This window comes from Panthera onca, chromosome E2 (assembly GCF_046562875.1).
Source record: "Panthera onca isolate mPanOnc1 chromosome E2, mPanOnc1 haplotype 2, whole genome shotgun sequence".
Taxonomy (NCBI): Eukaryota; Metazoa; Chordata; class Mammalia; order Carnivora; family Felidae; genus Panthera; species Panthera onca.
In genome coordinates, this window is record NC_138353.1 from 61,262,311 (window position 1) to 61,288,842 (window position 26,532).

The 26,532-nt window shown below is 57.3% G+C and overlaps 2 protein-coding genes and 1 long non-coding RNA gene across 3 annotated transcripts; all 3 read left to right on the forward strand.

Annotated features, from left to right (window-relative positions):
- Nucleotides 1-46: 46 nt before the first annotated feature.
- On the forward strand, nt 47-3,856 carry MC1R (melanocortin 1 receptor). The gene has a single exon (XM_078439192.2). The coding sequence runs from the start codon at nt 1,836-1,838 to the stop codon at nt 2,787-2,789; it is 954 nt and encodes a 317-aa protein (XP_078295318.1). The 5' UTR covers nt 47-1,835; the 3' UTR covers nt 2,790-3,856.
- Nucleotides 3,857-6,474: 2,618 nt separating this feature from the next.
- Nucleotides 6,475-16,126, forward strand: TUBB3 (tubulin beta 3 class III). Its single transcript, XM_060652729.2, has 4 exons — nt 6,475-6,612; nt 13,208-13,316; nt 13,840-13,950; nt 14,705-16,126. Exons 1-4 carry the CDS (start codon nt 6,556-6,558, stop codon nt 15,778-15,780), a joined length of 1,353 nt encoding a protein of 450 aa, XP_060508712.2. The 5' UTR covers nt 6,475-6,555; the 3' UTR covers nt 15,781-16,126.
- Nucleotides 16,127-22,828: 6,702 nt separating this feature from the next.
- On the forward strand, nt 22,829-26,527 carry LOC145713190 (uncharacterized). Its single transcript, XR_014136149.1, has 3 exons — nt 22,829-23,347; nt 24,296-24,456; nt 25,743-26,527. It is a non-coding gene; the product is annotated as an uncharacterized LOC145713190 (long non-coding RNA).
- The last annotated feature ends 5 nt before the right edge of the window (nt 26,528-26,532 follow it).

The following is a 26,532-nucleotide window of genomic DNA, read 5'->3' on the forward strand; positions in this document are numbered from 1 at the left end:
CGGGGGGGTTTGGGCTTTTCGTCTTCTACGGGGGGGGGGGGGGGGGGGGGGCGGTGCTCGTGCCAGAAACAGACACGTGCGTTGCTAGGCGTTGCCCCGCGGGAGCCCTTCCCTGTGTCCACCAGAAGATGGGACAGGAACGCCTCGCGGGTCTGGGGAGACGTCCAGGGTGCTCTATACGCCAAGGACCGCCGCTCGCGCCCGCACGGGTGTCTGAGCGCGAAGCAGGGGAAAGCAGGAAAGCACACGCAGAATTCACTGACGGTCAGGGGGTGGCTCCCAGGGCAGGGGGGATGCCGCAAGGGTTCTGGTGCAGTTCGTGTTTGATGGATGGATCTGGGTGCTGCTTTCCTGGCTGTGTGGAGGTTGGGGCACCCACTCACCTGCACTTTTTATAATTTGTGTACTTTTTATGTATGAGGTACTTCAATAAAGAGCACAAACCGAAGGGGGTAAAAGAGCTTTGTGAGTTGTGTGAGGAGTAATACAAGCGGGTACTAACGTGTGGTCACACGTGTGGGCACTGCCATCAGAGGCCACCTGGCTTCAACAGGAATGTCAGATACGCGCGAAACACCTCCCGGGAGGTCCCGAGACCTCCCTCCCGGTCCCCTCCTGGCCCCACCACCACCACAGAACGAGCCACTCCCCTTTCTCGCTCCGGATTTTCTCTGCCTGTCAACCAACAGTTCGATTCCCCGCCCACCCTCGCCCTTTAGAGGAGAGATTGCAGTCTTCGGTGAGAAAGCGCTGGGAGCACTCCGGGGGCGAGGCGCCCGCAGGCTGCGCGGTGGCTCGGGCAGCGCACCACGTGGTCGCAGACCGAGGTCTGCCCTTGAAGTGGTTTCTTCCGCAGAGGAAATGGGGGCTTGCCCCTCCCCCAGCGGAGGATGAGGCAGAGCAAAAGGCTGTTGTGACCAGGAAGCCCTGCAGCAGGTCTCAGAGAAGGGGGCGGGGTTCTTGGGGGCAGGGGCTACCCTTCGCGTTTAACATGGGGGTGTTGCGGGCTGGGGGTGGTCAACAGCCAATGGCTGTTCCCAAGGCAGAGTGGTATCAGGTGGGTGTCAGGGATCAGAGATGGCTCCAGGAAGGAGGTGGTGTTTGCAGCGGGCCTGGAGGAGAGTTAGAAGTCTTGGGGTAGATTTAGAGGAGACCCTCCCCCCCCCCCCCCACCCGTCCCCGCGCCACACGCAAACAGATGGCGGGAGCAGAGCCAGGCTGGGAGTGATGGTGGAGCACAGGTGACAGGGGAGATCCCCAGCCGAGCCCTGAAGGGGCCCTTGAGGGTCCAGGGCCCTTGGAGTGAGGACGGCCCTGGATGCCATTTGTGTTGCCTGGCAGCAGGCCGGGGGTACCATGGGTGCTCTCTGATGGTGCGTCCAGGGTGCACGCCCATCATGTGGCCGCCCTCAGGAGGAGGGGCTCCGGGGACTTGGAAGAACTGGAGAAAGGCTTCATTCTTTCTGGGACCTCAGCCCACCCCGGGCCTGGGGAAGCAGGAGGCCTGGCCGGCCACGAGGCAGCAAGAGGCACAGAAAAACGTATGTCCGGACCCGAGCCACCGCACCTCCACGGAAGAGGTGGGGAGGTGGGCCGGGGGTCCAGAGAGACTAGAGGGTTGGTGCAAGGGAGCTTGGGGTCCTGGCCGAGAAGTGACCGCTCTGGTGGGAGGCTGGGGTCTTTCCAGCTGCATTGTGCCTGAGCTGACATTTGTCCGGACAGGGAGAGGGTGACCGCGAGGGCGGCCCCGGGGGGACCGATGAAGCCTGCTGGAAGAACCATCGCTGAGCGGGACGCCGCAGAGTGAGGCCCCGTTCCCGTTCCCTGGCGGGACTATGTCCGTGCAGGGCCCCCAGAGGAGGCTGCTGGGCTCCCTCAACTCCACCTCCCCAGCCGCCCCGCGCCTCGGGCTGGCCGCCAATCAGACAGGGCCCCGGTGCCTGGAGGTGTCCGTTCCCGACGGACTCTTTCTCAGCCTGGGGCTGGTGAGCGTGGTGGAGAACGTGCTGGTGGTGGCCGCCATTGCCAAGAACCGCAACCTGCACTCGCCCATGTATTACTTCATCTGTTGCCTGGCCGTGTCCGACCTGCTGGTGAGCGTGAGCAGTGTGCTGGAGACGGCCGTCATGCTGCTGCTGGAGGCGGGCACCCTGGCCGGCCGGGCCGCCGTGGTGCAGCAGCTGGACGACGTCATTGACGTGCTGGTCTGTGGCGCCATGGTGTCGAGCCTCTGCTTCCTGGGCGCCATCGCCGTGGACCGCTACATTTCCATCTTCTACGCGCTGCGGTACCACAGCATCGTCACGCTGCCCCGGGCGTGGCGGGCCATCTCAGCTATCTGGGTGGCCAGCGTCCTCTCCAGCACGCTCTTCATCGCCTACTATGATCACACGGCCGTCCTGCTCTGTCTCGTCAGCTTCTTTGTAGCCATGTTGGTGCTCATGGCCGTGCTGTACGTCCACATGCTCGCCCGGGCGTGCCAGCACGCCCGGGGCATCGCCCGGCTCCATAAGCGGCAGCGCCCCGTCCACCAGGGCTTGGGCCTCAAGGGCGCGGCCACGCTCACCATCCTGCTGGGCATTTTCTTTCTCTGCTGGGGCCCCTTCTTCCTGCACCTCTCGCTCATGGTCCTCTGCCCTCGACACCCCATCTGTGGCTGCGTCTTCAAGAACTTCAACCTCTTCCTCACCCTCATCATCTGCAACTCCATCGTCGACCCCCTCATCTACGCCTTCCGCAGCCAGGAGCTCCGGAAGACGCTCCAAGAGGTGCTGCTGTGCTCATGGTGAGGCTGCGGGCTCGGGGCCAGGGTGTCGGGCAGAGGGAGGTGGGAATGTCCTATGGCCTGATTCCTGTGCGACAGGGGCAGGCACTTGCCAAAGGGGACGGATGAGCCGATCTCTGGCGGTGCGGAGGCACGGACCCTCTGGGGCCCGAGAAGGGAGAGAGCACAGACGTCCAGGAGTTGCTGTGGAGACTGGAGGCTGGGGAGATGGCGGGGCCGCAGGCGCTAGAGGTGGGTCCTGGGCCCCTGGACGGGGACTCTGCCCACCCCTGGAGCGCTCCACCTCCAGCCCGGCACCAGGCGAGGACACCCACCTTTGCTGCCAAGCCTATGGATCTGCGCCCCGTGGCCTGTCGGGATGTGAAGTCTCTGTGTGGGCCGAATGACAAGCGCCGCTCCCCGGGAGGGCCTCTGGAAAAGGGACTTTGTGACCAGCAGGACCTGGCTTCACAGGCCTGCTTCAGGAAGAAGTGAGCTGCTCTTTCAGGCAGAGGGACCGTGTCTGCACGGTCTCCAGTGGAGGGCGGGGCTGATCTAAGGCTCAGCGGTGACCAGAGAGCATGGGGGCTGGGGGTGGCCATCTGTGTGCACCCCACATATCTGGCAGACGGCGCCGGCCAGTGCCCGCTCGGGCCAAGGCGGGGGTTGTCGGCCTGAAGCAGTGAACCAGTGTCAGCCCAGGGTCTCAGGGCTGGGAAGTGGCCTGGTAATAAATGCTGTGCTCGCTGCATCACCTCCACCATCCGTCTTGCCTCTTTCTGGAAATTGCTTGAAGCCAGAGGGAGGAGGAAGGGGGAGGGGCAGGGGTGGGGTTGAGGGTGATGAACAGGGTGAAGTGAGTCCCAGAAACCAGCCAGAAACCGTGGCTGGCCTGCCCAGGTGAAGAAGCCACAGCCCTGAGTGACTCAGTCAGCTAAGCATCCCACTCCTGATTTCGGCACAGGTCATGATCTCACCCTTCATGGGACGGAGCCCTGCACGGGGTTCCGCGCTGACAGCACAGCGCCTGCTTGGGATTCTTCCTCCCTCTCTCTCCACCCCTCCCCTGCTCATTCCCTCTCTCTCTCTCTCTCTCTCTCTCTCTCTCTCTCTCTCAAAATAAATAAATAAGTTTAAAAAAAAAAAGGCATAAACCTAAGAGACTCTTAAATATGGAGAACAAACAGTTACGGGAGGGGTTGTGGGAGGGGGGATGGGCTAAATGGGGAAGGGGCACTAAGGAATGTACTCCTGAAATCACTGTTGCACTATATGCTAACTAACTTGGATGTAAATTAAAATAAATAAAAAGGAAGAAAGAAGAAAAAAGCCATAGCCCCAAAGGACCCAGAGTGCCTGAAGCCCGGCCCAGGGGGAGAGTGTGGCGGGAGGGGGGGAGGGCACTCACACCTGCTCTGAGCCCGTGTCCGGTTTTCTCTTCATGGCGCAACCCCCAGCTCAGAGCAACTAAAGAGACAGCAGGAGCAGCAGCCGCACCACCCCAGACACCTCCATGGTGACAAGACTCGACACTGTCCAGGCTGCAGCCAAAGCTGGACCCCCGTGACGCATCTGTGACCTCAGCCCGAGCACATCCCTCTCTCAGCCCAGTCATGGCACCCCTCCTCCATGTCTGCTCTGAACAACATGGAGGGGCCCACAGTGTAGAGTGGGCTGGGGGCTGGGGTCCGCTCTCCCCCCAGCACTGCCCTTCTGGAAGGGGGGTTAGGACTCAGCCAGCTCTGGGAAGTGTTTGAGGCAAGGCCTCCCCGAATGGAGTAAGTCTGTCCAAGGACCGTCCAAGTCCACACCCCAAGGGAGTGGACATCTGGGGTGAACCACGCTGCCTGGTGCCAGAAAGCCTTGGGTCCCCCCTCTGTTGCGATCCTGGGTTTCTCACTGAAGAGCCCACCTGGTTTGCTCCACACAAACTGAGCGTACAGACGACCCCCTCCTCATACAGGTTCGGCGGAGGCCAAAGTGACGGTACCAGCCAGTTTGAAGGCGGGTCTAGTAACGCTGAGGACTCCTGCAGCCCCGGCCAGCCGCCCCGCAGCGCTGCCCCAGCCAGTCCCCACCCATGCTGGCAGCTTCAGCCCAGACTGCTGGCCTCAAGGCCAGGAGCTGGTTCCCGGCAGGGCCAGCCTTTGCTGGGAGACAGGATGGTGAGTCAGCTTTGAACCTGGCACCAGAGCCCTCTGGGGATGGAGGGAGAGCTGGCCTGGCCTGATGCCATCACTCAGGGAGGCAGGGCATGTGGGTAATGGGTCCTGGCCAGCAGGATGCTGCAAAGCTTCTTCCTTCGCTCAGACGGGGAGGTGCAGCCAGCTCCGGGGAAGAGCCAAACGCTCACCAACGACCCCCTGAACAGGGGGGTGTGGTGGTGGAGGGGGGAGGCAGGGAGGGGCCCCAGGCAGCCAGAAGCCAACCACAGAAAGCCACATCGTGGACATGTTGTGGGGGAGGGGTGTCTCTGGAGAACAAAAGACCCATTTCTGGACTAGCCAAGCTGGAGAGCTTCAGGAGGGAAAGAGGGGCTTGTGCACAGCCACACCCAGGGAACACACAGGCACACCGCCGACTGCTTGTGGAACCTCCGGGCACTGTGACTGAGGCCCTGGAAGATTTTCTTACTGAGACATCAGAAGGACCTTATTATAAGGTGGTTTCAGTACGATGTCTGACCCCAGGGTAACATCGAGCCAGCGGCATATGTTCGTGCAGCACAACGTCCGCACGGCTCGTCTGCTTCTTTCTCTCCCTTCTTTTCTGACCAGGGGACCCCCTCCCAGTTTTTCCCCCAAGAGCCCCACCCCCTCTGCCTTAGGCACACACCATCTCACCACATAGACCCCCCCCCCCCCACCACCACCACGTTGTGCTGGCCTCACTTGGACCAAGGGTCTAGGGGTCCAAGTGAAATCAGGAGGTGAACCAGACAGAACCCACTGCCCGCCATCCCCCACCCTGTCAGTCCCTGGACTGGCTTGTGTCCTTATGACCATTCCTGACACCGGTATTCGCTGAGCAGCGGACACATGGCAGGCGCGGTGACATGTGCAAGGTCCGTCTGGAATCGCGTGGCAGGCCCCTGGGGGAGGAGGAGGCAGGATCGCAACCCCCACTGCAGAAGCTGCCACCCTAACCCACCGCCCTTCTGACTCGGCGTTTCTGAGCCCTGCCCCATGCTTTCTTCTGGAGGGTTCGGTGACTGCTGCAGCCTTTCCCCGCGTCCCCCACCCCTAAGGGATCCAGCAAAGCTCAGAGTACCTTGTTTGTCCCTTCATGCCACAAGACAGGGAGCTGAGAGGCGTCCATCTCGGTCTTTTGGGGTGGGAACGTGGGGGTGGTCCCTGAACGGGTGTGGGGGAGAAAGGCTGTCCTTGCAAAGCCTCAGGGTGGGGCTGCCGCTGCGCTGGGACCGGGGAGGGCGGCCTAGGCGGCGTCCGAGAGCCGAGAGGCGCCTCTATTGTCCTCCCCGGAGCCCGCCAGCCCCTCCTTTCAGTGTGCGGCCCACCCCACCCCCCGCCCCCCGCGGGCCCCCAGACCCCGGCGGCGGCGGGAGGAGGCGCCGCAGCGCGCGGCCGAGTGGGGATGCGCGGTGCTGATGGTGCAGGCCGGTGCCGCATTCTGCGGCGGCGCCCTCCGATTGGCCGCGCCCGGTGACGCCAGGCCGGGCGCGGCGGGCGGGGCCCGGCCTATAAGAGCTGGCGGCGGGGACGCCCGAGCCTCCGCAGCCAGCCCCGGCCTGTACGCGCGTGTCCCGCAGCCGCCCGCCGCCCGCACCGAGCATGAGGGAGATCGTGCACATCCAGGCCGGCCAGTGCGGCAACCAGATCGGGGCCAAGGTGAGGAGGCGCGCCGCCGCACCCCCGCCCCGCTCCGGGCCCTGAGACCCGCGCGCCCCCCGCACCCCCACCCCGCGCCGGGCCCCGGAGGGAGGGAAGCAGGGAGGCGCCCGGGCCCCGCGAGCCGCACCCCGCGTCGCACTCGCCCCTGCGAAGCCGAGAGAGAACAAAGGGACGAGCCGGGCTCCGCGGCGGGCGGGCGACCGGGGCATCGGGATCCCCGCCCTGCCACCTGCACGCCGTGTGTCCTCTGTCCCTGCCCGGCCACCTCTGGCCTGCCGGAGCACGGCTCGAGTCAGCGGCTGCGGCTGCGGCTGCGGGGACTGTCTGGGCGTGGCCCTCTTCTCCGGGGTCCCTACGCAGCCTTGAGCCTGATGGATGGGTGGGCAGGTTTGGGTGGGGCGTCACCCTTCAAAGCCGTAACGATTCTGTCGGCCGTGCTCCCACTCCGCCCGCCCCCCCCTCCCCAACCCCCCCAGCAACAGGATGTCCTCCCAGCGGCCAGGCCACCCCCGTGTCCCTAACCTCCCTCTTACAGCCCTGGGCTTCCCGACCCCACCCTGTTCCTTTGTTGGGGGGAAGGGTTGGGCACAAAGTCGGGGTGACCTTGGTCCGGCCGGGACTCTCCTTCGGCTCAGCCCAGCCTGGTCAGAGCACCCGGTGGAGCTGGGTGGGCAGTACCCACCCCGGGACCGCGGAGTCTGGGGGTAGGACGCGGGAACAAAGCCGGGCTCCCGGGATGGACAGCTGCATCACCGCCCGGCGCCTCCCCTCCACTGTTGTTAGCTCACCTCACAGATGTTGGGGACTGAGGGGAAGAAGAGGTCCTATATTCCCCGGTGGAACCCAGGAGACAGGTGTCACATCCCGGAGATTGTCCCTTGCCCAAGGTCACACAGCAAGTGCGAGACAGAGCCACGCTCTGCAGACGTCCAGCCTAGGGCTCAGGCTGGGTGGGTGGGGCCTGCTGCCCACTGGGGCACCCCTCAGAACAAAACGGGGCAGCAGGAGTGGCTTTGTCAGGACCAAGGCCAGGGACGCGGGGTGGGAACGGTGGAGGGCGGGTTTCCCAAAGGAGGCTGTGGGAGGAGACAGGTCTTGGAGGGGAAGGGGCCTAGGAAAAGGTTCCTCTGGAGGCTGTTGCCATGGAAACCAGGCAAGAACAAAAAGCTAATTACAACAGGGCTGGGGCAGCCTCGTGGCTGACATGTAAATTGCAACTTCTCTAGGGTGGAGGCGACTTGGATGGGGTGGAGGGGTGGAACCAGGGAGACTCCCTAATCACCCAAGGAGACAGCTGTGTCTGCCCCAGGAAGGGGACTGGGGGAGGGGGAGGACTGGGGGATGATGGCCTCAAATCAAATCAGGGCTCCTGGGGCAGTCACTGACAGCTGCCCTGGCCAGGTGGGAGGGGCGGAGGGCTCACTAATGTGGTCACAGAGGCCAGGCCTGCCCTGAACATCTGCTTCTGGGGGGGGGGGGGCGGTGTCAAGGGTCACTGGGGGGAGGGAGGGCAGTCCTGAGTCCTGCCTGAGCCTGGGCGTGTAGTGAGTCCAGTTATGCACCCCTCCCTTCTGTGACCGGGACAGACACGCACCAGGCAAAGGCAAGTCCACGCCAGAGGTATTGCTGAGGTGGGGGGACGGCCAGGAGGGCAGGGGTGGGAGGAAGAAAGGCAGAGGCAGTAGCCTGAGTGCCAGACAGTGTCCTCCGGGGAGATTTTTTTTTCTGCTTCTTAGAGATTGCTCATTACTTTTTATTCCTTTTGGATTGATTTTCTTACTGTATGTTGTTTTAAACATTAATATCTGATCCTTTCTAACAGTTCAAACCAGGGAGAGATGGGTTTTGCAGGGAGGGGGATTGCTTCTCCCTTTCCCACCGCTGCCTTTCTTTGGTGACCAGTGGCAGCTGTCAAGCTCTTTCCTTCTGGCCTCCTTGTCTCGGAAAGTATTCAAAGCCCCCTGGGCTAGGCCCCATGTACGGGCTTAGTGGATGCTGCCATCTGCCCTGTGGACAGGCAGTTCACTGGCCATTTCAGTCTCCTAACCCCATACTAGTTTGGGGGTTTGGGGCTCCCTGGTGAGGGGAGAGAGCAAACTTTTCCTTTCCATCACGATCAGCAGGCTTGCAGGTCCTTGGGTGGTGCTTGACTCAGCTTGGGTCCCTGCTCTAGGGAGGGGCCTTGCTGTGGGGGATCTAGGGCAGTCAGGGAGACTGGGGCCAGGAGAGAACACACCTGTCCTGAGGGTGAGCTTGGCGCATTACTGACTCATGACAATGGTCGCTGCGTATTGAGCGCTGTGCCAGATGCTCTAGGCGCACCACCTCGCAGGTATGTGGTGAGATTGGGTATCGCCCTCCTCCCAAGGGTCGCTCCAGGAAGTTGAGGCATCCGCCCAGGGGGGACACGGCGGGAGTTTTGAGTTTAGGTCTGCATGGATATATCTGGATGCCCCCCCCCCCCCCCACCGCGTCCATTCAACAGGCGGATGAATCTGGGGGCCTCGCCCTCCTCCCCTGGGGTGCAGGGCCGGCCAGGAGCCTTTGTCTGCACCCCCTTCTCTTGGCCGCTGGGCGGAGCCTGGGAGGGGCGGGCCCGGACCCTGGCCCTGACGGCCAGTGGGGGGAGGGATTTCCGGTTTCCTCGCACCCGCCTCCTCTCCCAGCGCCTCCTAAATGGGTCAGGGTAACGCTCTCAGTGCTCGAAGCTGGGAAAGACATCGAGGTCCTAAAAGGGTTTAACGCCCCTGAATCGGCTAGCCCTCCCTCTGGCGGAGCTGCTGCACCCCACTTGCCTGGGGCTCCTGTGCCCGCCCAGACACTTGGCCGGCCCCTGGGCGCGGACGCGGCAACGGATCAGCACCACGGACAGCGCCACGGGGGCGGAGGTCGGGGGTGGTGACGGTGTCTTGAGGTAGGAAATGCGGCCTGGACCCTGGGGTCCACACACCATCTGGCAGTTTTCTCAACTGTAGTGATGGCCGTAATTATTTATTTAATTTACAAAATTATATTTCATTTTATATTACATATTTTACTAATAAGATACTTATTTTTCTTAAGATTTTTCAGAAGTTTATTTTTTTGAGGGAGAGAGCACGCTCCAGCAGGGTAGGAGCAGAGAGGGAGGGAGAGAGAATCCCAGGCAGGCTCCACGCTGTCAGCGCAGAGCCTCAGACGGGGCTCGATCTCACTGACCGTGAGATCATGAGCCGAAATCCAGAGTCAGACGCTTAACTGACTAAGCCACCCAGGAGCCCCGAGATCCTTATTTTAAATCACATTTTATTAGTTTTAACTTCAAAAGCAATTCTTAATATATTCTTCTAAACAGTGGAGACACTGCAGATGACGGCAAGGTGCCTACCACCTCGTTCCTGCCTCCACGTTCTGCTCTCCTTGGGGGACAATTTTGTTTCCGTTCTTCCAGCCTGTTTCCTGTGCATGTTATCTGTATATCTTTGCAGAGAGATATAGCATCTTTTGTGAGGTTTGCTTTTTTACTCCATACATCATTATGCAATATGCCTTTCCCTCAAAGATGTGTCTTGGAGATCGGCTCCTATCAGTGATGTGATTTTACTGCACCACACTATCTCAAAGTATATTGATTTTTTTAACTTTTATTTTTATTTATTATTTCTACATATGACTTTACAAATTTAAATAGCATCTAAGGGGGGTGCCTGGCTGGCTCAGTCAGTTAAGTGTCTACCTGGCTCAGGTCATTATCTTGTGGTTTGTGGGTTCAAGCCCCACGTCAAGCTCTGTGCTGACAGCTCAGATCCTGGAGCCTGCTTCGGATTCTGTGTCTCCCTCTCTCTCTGCTCCTCCTTTGCTCTCTCTCTCTCTCTCTCAAAAATAAATAAACATTAAAAAAAAATTTTTAAATAGCATCTAGGGGCACCAGGGTGGCTCAGTCACTTAAGTGTCTGACTTCGGCTCAGGTCATGATCTCACAACTTGTGGGTTCGAGCCCTGTGTCGGGCTCTATGCTGACAGCTCAGAGCCTGGAGCCTGCTTCGGATTCTGTGTCTCCCTCTCTCTCTCCTCCCCTCCCCTGCTCACGCTCTGTCTCTTTCTCTCTCTCAAAAATAAATAAACATTAAAAAAAATTTATTAAATAGCATCCAAGGGGCATCAGGGTGGCTCAGTTGGTTAGGCAACCGACTCTTGATTTCAGCTCAGGGCATGATCTCAGGGTTCCTGAGTTTGAGCCCCACTCAGGCTCTGCACTGACCCTGTGGGGCCTGCTTAGGATTCTTTCTCTCGTCTTCCCTCTCTCTGCCACTCCCTCACTCATCCCCCCCCCCCCACCGCCACACACACACCTCTCAAAACAAAGAAATACAACTTAAAATTTTTAAAAAAATAAATAGCATCTAAGACCTTTTAACTCAATGAAGCCAACGTTTGCTGAATGCATCAGGCCTTGTGCTAACCATGTGATGTGGGTACTATTATCGTGTCCACTTTACAGTTGAGAAAACTGAGGTCCCAAGAGCTGGGGTCACTGGCACACACTGACTGGTGCTGGATGGATGTGGTCCGTCTTCTCCTGGAAGACCGTGCTTCTCACAGATGCATTTTCAACAACTTTCTGTAGATATGTTGATGGCAGGGTGACTGAATCACTCTCTGCTGGCCCCACACTTGTTGTCTTGAGCTCTTCACTCCTCTACAGGGGCTGTGGGTGTCCCTGAAACCAGAGGTGTGGGGTGTCTTGGAGCCCTGGGGACCAAGGCCCTGGCTCAGGCTCTCACAAAGGCCTGGGACTGAGGAGGGCAGCGGTAGGAAGCTCTGATCAGGCCCCAAATACCTCAGTGACATTTCTGTGTGTTTGTTTCTAATTACAAAATTAACAGACACAGTGTAAAAAGAACAGTTAACAATGACAAAACGGGGAATAAGTCCAGCCCCTGTCCTCACTGAGGGATGACCTCCAAACACAGCTTCTCTGGACGAACTACCAAGACTTTTCTTGCATTTTATAATAATAACACTGTTCATAATGATCAGGGTTTTACATTTTTTAATGTTTATTTTTGAGAGTGAGAGAGAGAGAGAGAGAGAGAGAGAACATGAGAGGGGGAGGGGCAGAAAGCGAGGGAGACCCAGAATCCGAAGCAGGCTCCCGGCTCCAAGCTGTCAGCACAGAGCCCGACACAGGGCTCAAACCCACAGATCCTGAGATTGGGACCTGAGGGGAAATTGGACGCTTAACCGACTGATCCACCTAGGCGTCCCATAATTATCAGGGTTTTAAAAATGTTTTTTAAACTAATCTTTTGTTGTTGTTTAGAAATTAACACATGACAAAGAATTCCAAAAACCCCAAGGGTATACAGTGAAAAGAACTCTTCCCCAGCCCAGAACCACACTGCCAGGCACAGCTCCCTGGAGCAGACTTCTGTGTGCCTGTTAGAGACATCTACATATAGATGAGGACGAGCAGACTGGTTTCTTACTGCTTTTTTCACTGAGCCGTCTTTTTGCCAGCACATGACTCATGTGTAGAGGTCTGTTATTTCTTGAGCCCTTCCTACCATTCACCTTCTGAAAGTCACTCCAACCCTGGGGAGCAAAGGGGAGGGGCACCGGGAAGTCCCACAGCGTGTGACCAGTGACCCTCCCTGAGTGGGCCCACAGTATCCACAAAAGCTTGGAGATGCCCTTGGGGTGAGAGCAGAGCTCTGGGCAGCCTTCCCTTCCCCCGGGGAGTGTGTCTTTGTGTGCTCACTTACAAGCCCCCACTCACATGCTCCAAGCAGATTAACTCGCTTTACTCCTAGGAAGCCTTATTTCCACCATCCGGCCTACCAAACGGATGAGGGCCCCGAGGCACAGAGAATCCTCAGGACCTGCCCAGGGTCACACAGCTGGAAAGAGGTGGTGTCGTTCCTGAATGCAGGCCCCGCTCTGGGCTTTTGGGCCCTGCTACAGCTGCAGGAGCGGAGTCTGAGGAGGGCAGTGTGGGCAGCAGCAGGCAGTGGAGGAAGGAAGCCCCGGGGGTTGGGGCTGGGCCGGTCTTTGAGAACTGGCTGGGGGGCCCCAGGCAAGTCAGTCCCCACTCGGGGCCCCTGTGGTTCCTGGTGGCTGAGGCTGATGGTGCCCTGGACACTGCCGGACCCTGTCTCTGGACAGCCTTTGCCCTGACACCAAAGGGCACACATATCCTGGACCCTGTCACTTGCTGTGGGCAGTTCTTGATCTCTGTGCCTCAGTTTCTTCATCTGAAAACCACCCCGAGAGGGTGATTATTACTACCCCTTCATGGAGGAGTGGCTGTCCCAGGCCCCTGGTTAGCAAGTGCAGGGCTGAGTCTGGGGGCCCGGGTCTGTGTCAGCTGAGCCCGGAACCACCCTGAGGGCTGCAGGCCGCGCCCACCGTGCAGACAGTGGACGTGCATATTTGCTAGGACAATCTTCTGGCAGATGACAGAGCTTGGGGGCTCTTCTCCAAAGTCACCGAAAGGAGTGAGTGCAAGCTCTGCATCCAAGCCCCTTAATTTATACCCAGGGCTGAGTCCGTGGGAGGGGAAGGGCCTGGTGGGGGCCGCAAGCACCTGCTGACCCTTCCTTTCCCCCTGCAGTTCTGGGAGGTGATCAGCGACGAGCACGGTATAGACCCCAGTGGCAACTATGTGGGGGACTCGGACCTTCAGCTGGAGCGCATCAGCGTCTACTACAACGAGGCCTCTTGTGAGCTCCCACCTTGCCCCGTGCTCGACCTGGGAAGAGTGGGGAGAGGGCTTCTTGACTGCCGGGTCTCGGCATCTCTGCCCGCCTAGCAGCAGCTTGGCAGATGCAACCTGAGACTCACAAAACAAAGACAAGGGACCCTGGAAACTGCCACCCTAGTGAGATTCAAATACGTGTAATGGTCACATGACACATACACAGTCCAGGGGAATGGACAGGGCTGGGCAGGGTCCTGGAGGTCCCGCAGGAGGCCCCTGGGAGGGTCCAGAGCAGGGGCTATTTAGCAACTGGTGTAAAATGATGTCCACGGCGAACTGAAGAAATATCAGCCTGCCCACGTGGACGTAGGATGAGGTCCCGGCTGTCTGAGGTGTTGACCACGATCCCCGTTTCACACGTGGTTCCCACCTCTCTGGTCCCAGAGAGTCTGAGCACTCATGGTGACAGCATGACTCTGGCGGGACAGAGCGGTAGGCGTCCCTTCCCCTGTGTGACCCACATAACGCACCCCTTTCCTCCTCAGCTCATAAGTATGTGCCTCGGGCCATTCTCGTGGACCTTGAGCCTGGGACCATGGACAGTGTCCGGTCTGGGGCCTTTGGGCACCTCTTCAGGCCTGACAACTTCATCTTCGGTAAGTTTCCCCGGTCCCGCACTCTGATGCAGACCCCCACCACAGGCAGATCCAGATCAGTGAAACAACAGAGCAAAGTCGCCACTTAGCAGGACAGAAATGACCTTCCCGTGTTGCAGTGGGCCCAGAGAAAAGGCTCTGTGCAGAGAATAGAAACCACTTGTGTATTTCAGGCAGAACAATGTGTAAGGCAGAGAATTAAGCTTATGAGACTGTTACAGAGCTGGCAGGACACGAGTCGGTCTCCAGAGGATTCAAGTTCATGGGCAGGCAGCATTGCTGTGATCAAGAGACCCTCACCCCATTTCTGTCTTCCGGAGTTCAACACCCCAGCTGAGGGGCTCGAATCCACATTCAGACCCCAAGCCGTGAGGGATTCTGGGGTTCTGGAGGCCATCGCTTACACTGCCAGCATGGCCAGCCAGAGGGTGGGTGGGCTGTGGGGGGGGGGGGGAGGGGGAACGGGTAGACTCACCCGGGACCCCCGAGGGAGGCAGAGCGAGAGCTGCAAGCCCAGGTCCTCAATTCCTGTCTTGAGCCCTTAACACGGGGCACCAGGCAGTGGGGTCCCCAGCACACAGCATGGCTGGCATGGAGGGCCATGGAGGGAGCGTGCGGGTGTGGGCACCCCCACTGCACGGAGGGAGACAGGCACAGGGTGTCCCCAGTGGTGCCCTGAGCGGCCTGTTCAGGCAGCCACCGGAGGCCTGACTAGTCTTGTGCTCCCCCTGCCCCCTCTCCCCCTCACCCACAGGTCAGAGCGGGGCTGGCAACAACTGGGCCAAGGGTCACTACACGGAGGGCGCCGAGCTGGTGGACTCGGTCCTGGACGTGGTGCGGAAGGAATGTGAGAATTGCGACTGCCTGCAGGGCTTCCAGCTGACCCACTCGCTGGGCGGGGGCACGGGCTCGGGCATGGGCACCCTCCTCATCAGCAAGGTGCGCGAGGAGTACCCGGACCGCATCATGAACACCTTCAGCGTGGTGCCCTCGCCCAAGGTGTCGGACACGGTGGTGGAGCCCTACAACGCCACGCTGTCCATCCACCAGCTGGTGGAGAACACAGACGAGACCTACTGCATCGACAACGAGGCCCTGTACGACATCTGCTTCCGCACCCTCAAACTGGCCACGCCCACCTACGGCGACCTCAACCACCTGGTGTCGGCCACCATGAGCGGCGTCACCACGTCCCTGCGCTTCCCGGGCCAGCTGAACGCCGACCTGCGCAAGCTGGCCGTGAACATGGTGCCCTTCCCGCGCCTGCACTTCTTCATGCCCGGCTTCGCCCCGCTCACCGCCAGGGGCAGCCAGCAGTACCGCGCGCTCACGGTGCCCGAGCTCACGCAGCAGATGTTCGACGCCAAGAACATGATGGCCGCGTGCGACCCGCGCCACGGCCGCTACCTGACGGTGGCCACCGTGTTCCGCGGCCGCATGTCCATGAAGGAGGTGGACGAGCAGATGCTGGCCATCCAGAGCAAGAACAGCAGCTACTTCGTCGAGTGGATCCCCAACAACGTCAAGGTGGCCGTGTGCGACATCCCGCCCCGGGGCCTCAAGATGTCCTCCACCTTCATCGGCAACAGCACGGCCATCCAGGAGCTGTTCAAGCGCATCTCCGAGCAGTTCACGGCCATGTTCCGGCGCAAGGCCTTCCTGCACTGGTACACGGGCGAGGGCATGGACGAGATGGAGTTCACCGAGGCCGAGAGCAACATGAACGACCTGGTGTCCGAGTACCAGCAGTACCAGGACGCCACGGCCGAGGAGGAGGGCGAGATGTACGAAGACGATGAGGAGGAGTCCGAGGCTCAGGGCCCCAAGTGAAGCGGCTGGAGGGGCGAGCCGGGCTGCGGCCAGGGCCACGAGGCCTGTCCCCTGGCGCCGCGTCGCTACTGACGCCATCCCCAGGCTTGCCCCCACCAGCTCTGCTCACAGCACCCTAGGGCTCCCGAGAGCTTGTCCTCCAGTATTTACGGCATCCCCACCCCACGTGAGTCCTGTCTTCCCGCCATAGGTCACCTCCATTTTTGTGTCTGCTTTATTGTCAGCTGCAGGCCTGATGTTTTATGGCTTATTTTGTTTCTTTTGTTTTTGTTTTTTTGGTTTTTTACTGGTTTGTGTTTATATTTTTGGGGGAGGGGATACTTAATAAATTTATTGCTGTCAGATATCCCTGCCTGGTGCTGGAGATTTCATTTTGTTCTGGAAAGTCGGGTCTGAAGGGGTGAGGAGGGGCAGACGGGGAGGTCTGTGTGGGAGCAGGGCAAAGAGGCATTGTCTCCCAGGCCGGTGGCTGAGAAGGGCTATGCTTAGAGGCTGCCGGTGCGTCAAGGCTCAGCCCCTGGGGAGCTTCTGGAAGGGGGGTCCTGGAGACGAAGTCTCATCCCGAACACCAGGTGCAGCTCACTCTAGATTGAGAACTATCTCTAGTCTCCCACAGGGAGACGCACTCCGGAGCTTCTGTCTGGTTTACCTGTGTGCTGGAAGTTAGGGTGCAGACAGCCAGAGAGCCCAGTGGGGGTTGGAAGGGAGGACTTTGAACAAACCACCCCCTCCCCTGCCCCCACCGCCCGGAAAACTATGGTGTGTTGGAGGATTGTGTCTTGGGCCCTGGGAAGGGGCTGGTGGGGGTTAGGGAGCCGTGGCCACCGCACCCAGGCACACCCCTGGCAGGGAGCAATGTGCTGGCCCTAGGCGCCCCCTGGTGGCACTCCTGTGGCTGTAGGGCGACCAGTGTCCAACTACAAGGGTTTTGGACCCAAAAAGAGTTGAGACACCTGCCCAGTGTTGAGAAAAGTCCTTCTGGCTCCTGACATTCACAGATGATCCTCCTGGGCCCCAGGTCCACTGTCTTACTGGGCCTCCTCCTGAGAGCTCAACAAAGACACCTCAGGGAACCTTCACGATGATGCTACGAGGAACATGTCATTATTACCACATTTCACAGGCAAATAAATGGAGGCTCCGAGAAGTGAGGGCACTTGCCAGCTGGCAAGTTGCAGAGCCACGTGTCTGGCCCAAGGCTGTGCACGTCTCCACTTAGCTTAAAACGGCCCCAAACTGCCCTTCCCTCCTGAGCACCTGCACCCACAAGAACTTCCTCTTCCTCCACATCTCTCCGATGAGCCTGGCCTGCCTGGGTCACCCTGCCTTTGTGGGGCTGGCTCTCGGGCCAATCCCTTCCTTCCTTCTCCCAAGGCCCACAACCCGGCTTAGCGCCAGTGTGCAGGGCCAGTTTGGGAGGACTGTTGGTGGTGGGGGTGTGGGGAGGTGAAGGCATGGGAGCCCATCGCTTCCGGCCCCCTAGCACATGTCTGCTTCTCCACAGACTTCTTCTGTGGGAGGGCTTCGTGCTTCCTTTTTTCCATCCCTCTCCCCTCTCCTTCAACTGACTCTCCCCCATGAACCTCTAGCTTTAGTTTCTTATGAGGAGTAATTTAGGTCTCTGCTGTTTTCCTACACTGCAGACATGGGGCAGAGACCAGCCAGCCCTGTGCTCTACGTGAGTTCCTGAGTCACAAATTCCCGAAGCATAATGAAATGGCTGATGCTTTATGCCATTGAGTTTCCGAGGGGATTATTACACAACAACAGAAAGCAGGAACACGCGTGGGGAGTGGCTAGAACAGCATGTGGCCCATAATAAAGGCCACAGATGTAAGCTCTTAAGTGTATCTGTTATTGTTAGTAAAGGGAATTTGTCTCCAGAGGGGCACCGGCATGAGGGCGCAGGAGAGGCCAGCTCAGTGGCTGCCCAGTCTTGCAGACACTCCTACGAGAGCTCTGATTGGCCCAGCAGCCTTCAGTGGGAATGACCCTATTGGCTGGCATTTGGGACGGCCACTTCATTGGCTGCCTCACCCTTAGGTCCGCCTGTCCATTTCAGCCTAGGTGAAGGACCGGGGGTGTCCGGACCTGGGCACACTGCCAGCCCTCATGGGGGAGAAGCCTCAACCGTCCCTAACCCTCTGCCTGGTCCCCTGCAGGAGGTACTCGGGCCAGAATATTAGTTCACACTTGGAGAGGGCGGCCAGGACAGATACAGGACACCCAGTTAGTTAAACTGGAATTTCAGACAAACAACAAATAACCTTCCACTTGAGGGCATGATTATACTGAGCAATTATGCCTCAGTTGCTAAATCCAGTAATCCTAGCCTAGGACTCTTCAGCAGCCCTGCAATTGGGCCAGGCAGGGTCAGGCAATCTTGAGCTCTTCACCTTCTCGTGTGCTCCTCGCGTGACCCTGTGAAGCAGACGAAGAAACTGAGGCAGGAGACAAGCAAAACTGTCCCAGGGTGTCCAGCTGCCACAGTGTGAACGGAGGGGGCTGGGGGCTGAGTCGTCACCGTTCCCACCACCCCTGGGGACAGCAGCAACCTGAGGAGAGGAAGGTGAGTGCACCAAATGGAGGTGACCTCGGCTGCTGCCCCTTCCCTTATAGCCAGGCCATCTCCCCTCTTAAGAGCACTTTTCCCAGCCGCAAAGATCAGGTGCCTGCTTGGACTTTAGATTCATTGTGCGAGCACAAGTCTTTGAAAACCACTTGCTTAGATATTAACAAACATGAGTGAATGCACTGGAGGCTGCTGAGATCCAGCCTCTAGAGACTACCAGACGCAGCCGTCGCGGCCACCGCAAGTGGGGCGTGGGGCAGGGTGGGAGTTCTCCCACGTAAAGAATGAGCCAGGCTTCCGTGGCATTTGGAGGGATGGCACACTCAGACAACACTGAACGAACTGAAGTCGAGTCATTGTGGCCCAGTGTGAAGACATGGGCCTCTGACCAGGACTTGGAACCTGACCAGAATCCCATTTCCTGGGGAAGGACAGTGTTAAAGTAGATATGGGGTGTTGGGGAGCAGCTCACACTGGGGCTCCCCTGAGTCAGTGGCCAGTGTGACTTTCATACCCCAGGCGGGAGCTGGACACCCGTTGCCACTATTATGATCGCAAACACTGTTCCTCAGCCTGTGAGTTTCAAAAGCAGGGTTTCTCAACATTGCACCTGCTATGGAATGAATGCTTGTGCCCACCCCCCCCGCCCCAATTCGTATGTTGAGGTCCTAACCCTTATGTAATGGTACTAGGAAGTGGGGTGTTTGGGTCCTAAGGGTAGAGCCAGCACGAATGGGATTAGTGCCCTTTTAAAGAGATCCCAGAGACTTCTGTCATCCTTTCCACCTTGTGAGGGCACCAGGAGACAGCAGCGGTCTGCAAACCAGCACCGCTCACCGGCAAACCCTCACTGGCACCCAGCCGTTCCCGTGATCTGACCTCAGACTTCCAGCCTCCAGAGCTGTGAGCGATAAATTGTTTATAAGTCACCCAGCCTGTGGCGCTCTGTTATAGCAGCTTGAACAAACTCAGAGCAACCTTAATGCTAATTCACAAAAGCCATTTTTACAGGTTTGCCATGCTTGGTCTGTGACAAGTGCTCGACTGAGATGGTGTCATTTACCGCTCCTGGCAGGGTCATAATTCATACCCGGTCTTCATCTCTGAGCCCACCAGCCAGGAAGCTCATCACCAGGGGCCCTAAGGTGTGCGTAAGAGGGCATCACACAGCAGGACTCTGGTGGCAACATTCAAGGTTCTGAATTTGAAGACGCCAGCCCAGCAAAGCTGCTGCTGCTCTGCGGAGGCCAAACATGAGTGGTCAGATGTGGAGTGGGACTTCCTGGTCCCGGAGCCAATATGGAATGCTTCCATGTGGTTCCTGTCTCCTTCTCTGAGGGTGTTTGGTGGAGGACTGGATTCGTTGCCAGCAGAAACCATTTGTGACAGTCTTAGAGTCTTAGAGTCTCTCTCCAGGATCCCTCCACTTTCCAGCACCCGTCATATGTGTAATAACCTTCAGTTTTCCAGGATGGCTGAATGTCACAGGAAAATTATAGAACAAAAATTAATAAAGAGAGAAAATGCGAGAGTCACCCGTGGTTGCAGTGACGCTGGAAACTCGCCAGCATACCCCAGAGAGGGGAGCGGGGGAATGTCCAGACCCTCCCTGGAGCCCTGGCCTGGCCTCTGGCTGTGCTCCTGGCTAAGTCTCTGGCTGCAGGGGGTTAGGGGTGAGGCAATAGTGGATTTTCTTATATGGCCTTTATTATGTTGAGCTAAGTTGCATCTGTTCCTAACTTTTGAGAGTTTTAATATGATGGGGTATTGAGTCTTAGAAAATACTTTATCTACATCTATTGAGATGATCCTGTGATTTTTATCCTTCAACAAACGGCATTTGGAAACTGGATATCCATATGCCAAATATTAAAATTGGACACTTATTGGGGCAGCTGGGTGGCTCAGTTGGTTAAGCGTCCAACTTTGGCTTGGGTCATGATCTCACAGCTCGAAGGCTTGTACGTTCGAGCCCTGCATGGGGCTCTGTGCTGACAGCTCGGAGCCTGGAGCCTGCTTCAGAGTCCGTGTCTCCCTCTTTCTCTGCCCGTCCCCTCTCACTCTGTCTCTGTCTCTCTCTCAAAAATAAACATTAAAAATCTTTTAAAAATTAGACGCTTATCTTACACCATACACAAAAAACTCAACACAAAATGAATTAAACACTTAATATAAGACCTGAAACTATAAAACTCCTAGAGGAAAACATAGGGGAGAAGCTTCATGACATTGGCCTTGACAGTGATTTCATGGATGTAACTCCCAAAGCACAGGCAATGAAAGTAAAAAGAGACAGGTTTTCATCAAACCAAAAAGCTTCTGCACAACAAAGGAAATAACGAAGTAGAAAGTCAGCCTGTGGGATTGGAGAAAATATTTGCAAACTATATATCCGATAAGTGGTTTGTTTCCAAAATGTATAAGGAATTCCAACGATTCAATAGTAAAAAAACAACCTGATTACAAGATAGACACAGGACATGAACAGACATTTCTCCAAAGGAGATATACAAATGGCCAAGATGTATAGAAAAAGATACTCAATGTTGGGGCGTTTGGCTGGCTCAGTTGGAGGACCATGTGGCTCTTGATTTCAAGGTCATGAGTTTGAGCCCCACGTTGGGTGTAGAGATTACTAATGAATAAATAAATAAATAAACTTAAAAAAGTGCTCAGTGTTACTAATCATCGGGGAAATGCAAATCAAAACCACAGTGAGATATCATTTCGTACCTGTTAGGATGGCTATTATCAGAAAAATAAAAGACAACAAGTGTTGGTAAGGATGTGGAGACACTGGAACTTCTGCACACTGTTCATGGGAGTGCAAAACGGTGCAACCACGATGGAGAGCCGTGTGGAGCTTACGCCAGCAGTTACAAGTAGAGTTACCACATGACCCAGCAATCCCACTTCTGGGTGTTTATCTACAAGACCTCGATTTATACTTGAATAAAGCTGTTAAGAAAAAAGAACCCTCCAGTGGCTCCTGTCTTGGCACAAATCAAAGCCGATGTGGGTACAAATGCTACAGCTTTGCTTGTCACTTCACCTTTCACCAGGCTTCCCATTTTACCAATCTCTGGCCACACTGACCTGCTTTCTTTTCCATGGGCACACTGGATCTTTTGGTTCCTCGAGTGTTTTGCACTGTGCTTTTCCCCAGTCCTTCCGTGGTTCTCACCGTCCTACCCTTTGGGTCTTACCCGGAGCCTACTGTCCTCCTCCCGTGGCCTTTTCCACCGTCTGGTCACCCTGTTTATTTCCTTTTTGGTGCTTATCATATCTCTTATTAATTTGTATCTTTGCATATTGTCTGTCTGGCTCCTTGAGTGCTAGGACCTTGTCTGTCTCTTCTCTACTGTGTCGCAGTACCTCAGCCAAGGCCTGGTTTACCAGACACTGATTCAGCTCAACAGCTGGTGCTAACACACCTTTGTGGAAGCCTCTCTCACTCAAGGCTGACCTCACTCGCGGACTTATTCCTTCCTCAGTCCATGTAAGGAAGCACAAGTAAACGGAACGCTTGTCCATAACCCTTGGTTTCTGGTAGGGGGAGGGGTGATGGTAGAGACAGACAGTAAGCAAAAAGGTATGAGGCAGGGGTGACTGGGTGGCTCAGTTGGTTGGGTGTCTGAGTCTCAGTTTTGGCTCAGGTCATGATCTCACTGTTTGTGAGTTCAAGCCCCGCATTGGGCTCTCCATTGTCAGTGCAGAGCCTGCTTTGGATTCTCTGCTCCCTTCTCTTTCTGCTCCTCTCCTCATTCTCTCTCTCTCTCTCTCTCTCTCTCTCTCTCAAAAAAAAAAAAAACAAAAAAACAACAACAACAACAACCACACATTAAATACTACTACTAAGTATATGAGACCGAGGACATCAGACAGTGGTGAGGATTATAGAGAGAAATGAAGCAAGGGCACGGCAAACCTAGAAAGCAGTAATAATACCAGCTGCTTCAGATCCAGGCTTCACCAACGTCCCTTAACCCGTCCTCCACCGATTCTTCCCCTGGCCTCACTGTGCCTCAGTTTCCTCTCCTGTAAGACGGAACGGAACGCAGCGCTTCCCTTCCCCCTCCCTCAGCAGCGGTGAACACCGCCCAGGGTCGCGCAGGTGCCCTGCAGCAGCGGCTGTGCACACACGATTCCCACTTCCCTTTTCCCCTCAACCACTGGGCTTTGTTGTTGTTTTTTTTAAAGAAATTAAATACCACCATTTTTTCCTTAAGTGTTGTGGTTTCGGTTTAAACCGTGACTTTTCTGGGGAGCCCTGGTGGCTCAGTCGGTTAAGCGTCTGACTTGGGCTCAGGTCACCATCTCACAGTTTGTGGATTCCAGCCCTGCGTGGGGCTCGGAGCCTGGAGCTGCTTCGATTCTGCGTCTCCCTCTCTCCCTCCTCCTTCCCCCTCCCCCTCCCCCCCCTCAAAAATAAATAAACATTTAAAAAACGTATATGAGGGGCGCCTGGGTGGTGCAGTTGGTTGAGCGCCCGACTTTGGCTCAGGTCATGATCTCACGGTTGGTGAGTTCGAGCCCCGCGTCGGGCTCTGTGCTGACAGCTCGGAGCCTGGAACCTGATTCCGATTCTGTGTCTCCCTCCCTCACTCTCTCTCTCTCTCTCTCTCTCTCTCTGCCCCTCCCCTGCTGGTGCTCTGTCTCCGTCTCCCTCTCTCTCTGCCCCTGCCCAGCTCCTGCTCTGTCTCTCTGTCTGTCTCTGTCTCTGTCTCTGTCTCTCTCTCAAAATGAATAAACATTTCAAAAGATAAACCATGACTTCTGTGATTACAGGGAACACAGAAAACGCAGCACGGCGCCGCGCCGTCTGGAACAGGGCGGGCGAGGCCTCACCCATTTCCCGGAGGCGGACGTGGAGGCTGCGGGCTCGGCCGCCTGTCATGAGCCTCCGGGCCGCAGGCGGCAGCAGCGGGCGGCGGCGGCTGCACTGTGGCGAGGGCGGCGGGCGGGTTCCAATGTGGCGAGGGCGGCGGCGGTCAGGTGAGCGGCGGAGGGGGGAGTCGGGGCGGGCCGGCTGAGGGGCGGGGGTGCCGGGGGTGCGGGGAGCAGGGGCGCTCGGCCCTCGGGGGCTCTCTCGGCCGGCCGCGGCGCCCCCTGCCCGAGGGCGCGGGGGACGAGCGACGGGCCCCGGACCCCCGCCCCCACCCGGGGCGGGATCCAGACCCGACGGGTCGGGGCGCGCACCCTCCGGGCCTCCCTCGGGCGCAGAGGGCGTTGGCGACCCGCGCTGCGGTGCTCCGCGGCTCGGACGCGTTTATCACCCGAGAGGGGGAATGCCGCCCCCTCCCCGCCCCCCAGGTGACGCTGTCACCGCTTCCGGCCTCGACGTGGGGCCCGCGCCACCTCCCAGGACTGTGCCACTGTCCGCGAATGCTGGGCCGCGCCGGGCCTCAGTTTCCTCGCCTATGAAATGGATGCGCGCCCGCCGCGGGTTCGCGGGGGTCCCCAAAGTGTGGCCTGTTGTTGTGAGCCAAGTTGGGGAAGGTGCCTGTTCCCGAGGCGGCCAGCGGCCACTCCGCCGGCGTCAGTGGCAGACAACCCCCCTCCAGCTGTGGCGGGGGTGACGCTAGACCCTTTTTGGTGGCTGTGCCCCAGGCAGGACACCGAGGCTGGCGGAGTCACGAACCCCGAGCTTTATCCTGAAGTCCCCTTGATTGCTAACTCGCGTTGTCCTCCCCTCACTTCTGCCAGAGAAGGGTCGTCTCGGAGGAGGGCAGAGGTGGATAGTGGGCTTAGTGGCTTCCTTTCGCTTTCCTTCCTTTCGCTCAGTCTCCTCCCTCCTGCCTGTTCCGTGGGAGGCCAAGCATGAGTGTGGGGGCAGGGCTCTCTGAGGGGTGAACCCCGCGGGCGCGGTGTGTGGGTCCGAGTCAGCTGCTGTGTGCTGCGGTGGCCCAGTATGTTGGGACATCACCTGTCTGTGCTTGGCAGCCCTGAGCGAGGCATGATTCTCCAACCTGGCAGGAGAGAGACTGAGGCTGAGGGGTCAGGGGACCCTCCATTCATCCATCCATCCATCCATCCATCCATCCATCCATCCATCCATCCATCCATCCGTGGCCTCTGTGCCAAGCCTGAAGCCGGCACTACCCGTAAGCAGGCAAATGAAAGATGCTTTTCCAAGGGAGCTTCCAGCCCAGAGGAGAGCTGCTCAGAAGAGCACAGGTGTTCCCCCTTTGAGCTGCTCTGGCCATATTTTAAAATGCTGGGAGATTTCCTGGGGGTTGGGCTGGGCATCATGTGATGACAGTGACAGTTCGGTTAGGAGCACCTCTGGGCTGTGGGCTCTCCTGCCTTATTTAACTACATACTTGGTCCTTCTACCCACCCCAGTAGGTAGGTATTCTCCCTTATTTGTGGGCAAGAAAATGAGATCGTATAGCTCATCACTGGGAGACCCAGAATGTAAATCAGGGCCGTATGATTCTTAATAACATTAGGAACAATGATAATGGTAAGTTGTAGCTGATATTTATTGGATGCATGCTGCGTGCTGGCCAGGATACTCAGACCTCTGTATTTAATCTTTGTGATAATCCTATACAGCGGGTACTATTATTATCCCCATTTGAAACATGAGAAATCAAAAGCAAAGAAAGGTTGAGGCATTTGCCGGAGACCATGCATGTCAGCTGGGAGCTGGCAGAGCTGGGATTCGAATAGCACCAATTCGTTTTATTACCACAAGGCTCCCAGGGCGGCCAGACAGGGTCTGTTTTGGATGTAAGAGACAGAAATCCCTCTCCCAAACAGAAGTTTATGTCTGTCTTATTTGAGTGAAGCCTGGGGGTGAAGCAGCTCAGGGTTTCTACATCACAACCCAAGGTGGCTACTCTAGCTCCACCCATTACCTCTGCATCCCAGGTGACCAGAGTTAGAGCTGAAGAGGGGCAGTGCCTCCTTTTAAGAACAATTCTCAGGAGATCTTTCTGTTTAAATTCTATCGGTCTTAACATAGTCACATGAGCACATCTAGCTGTAGGGATGCTAAGCCAAAAATCCAGCTCCCCCACAGTCAAAGAAAACACAGACCTGGATAGTTGTTAAAAATAGTAAACACAGATTTTATTGAGGGCTCTTGAGGGGAAAAGAGCCGTTGGTCTTGAACCCAGTTCGACGCCGAATACGGCATGGGCAAGTGGGAGTTTATAGCCAAGGAGCAGCTTAAAATCATTGCGTGGAAACTTAATACAGGGGAGACGTCAGGGGTGAGGGGAGGATTCTGGCTAAACCCACCCGACAGGATCTTTTCTGAGGGCAGGCCGGGTGATCAGATGTCACCTGGGGGTGATACCAGATGTGAGGCTGACCGGGCATCAGAGTGGGGGACTCTTGCTAAACTCAAACAGCAGGGTTTTGTTAAAATTGGAGTTTACAGGAAGGGCACAGGTGGGCCTGTGATAGATTTTGGGAGCCTGACTAAAGTCTGGTCAAGTAAAGAATCTTTGTCACCGCCTGGGGAGAAGAGGTGAAGGAGTATGGCCCTTCCTGCACCCCAGAGTCCTGCTTCATAGGACACTGTGGCCCCTGCCATTTGGAGAGGCACCGGGCATTGGGGCCCAACCACCCAGTGTGAGCCGCCCAAAGTTTTCAGGTAACAAGAGAGAGGAGGCTTAAGCCCATGGCACCTGTAATTTCCCGTGTTTTGACCCAGGGGCAGCCAGTCAGTGGGTGCCGGTTTCTGCCAGACCAGAACTCCTGACCCACATCCTCCCTCCAGAGGCCAAACAGGCAGGACAGGTCTCACAGTGTGGGCGTTTCTGACCCAGATGCAGGACAGCCGCCAGCACTGGGCAGGGGTGGGGGGTGACTTACCAAGGCCATCCTTCTGGGCTCAGTTCTCTCTCTTTTGCAGGGGGTGCAGATAGGGGTCACAGGATTATCCTTGATAATTGCAAGTGATTTCAGACTAAATGGCACGAAGAGAGCAGCTAATACCTGTCACTTTCTACAAAGCTGTTTTACAAAACCTCTGACTTGCTGTCACCCTGGAGGCAGGGAGAGGCTAAGGAATGTGGCCCCACCTAGGAAGGAAACCCCTGCCCTCACCAAAGCCCCTTTCTCCCTGTCGGAGGCCATCGGCCCTGTGTGTTCTGGACCGAGCCCTCGGGAGGGGAAGCAGCACCAGGTGGTGAACTAAGAACTTCCTCCCCCTTCCTGGGAGCCCA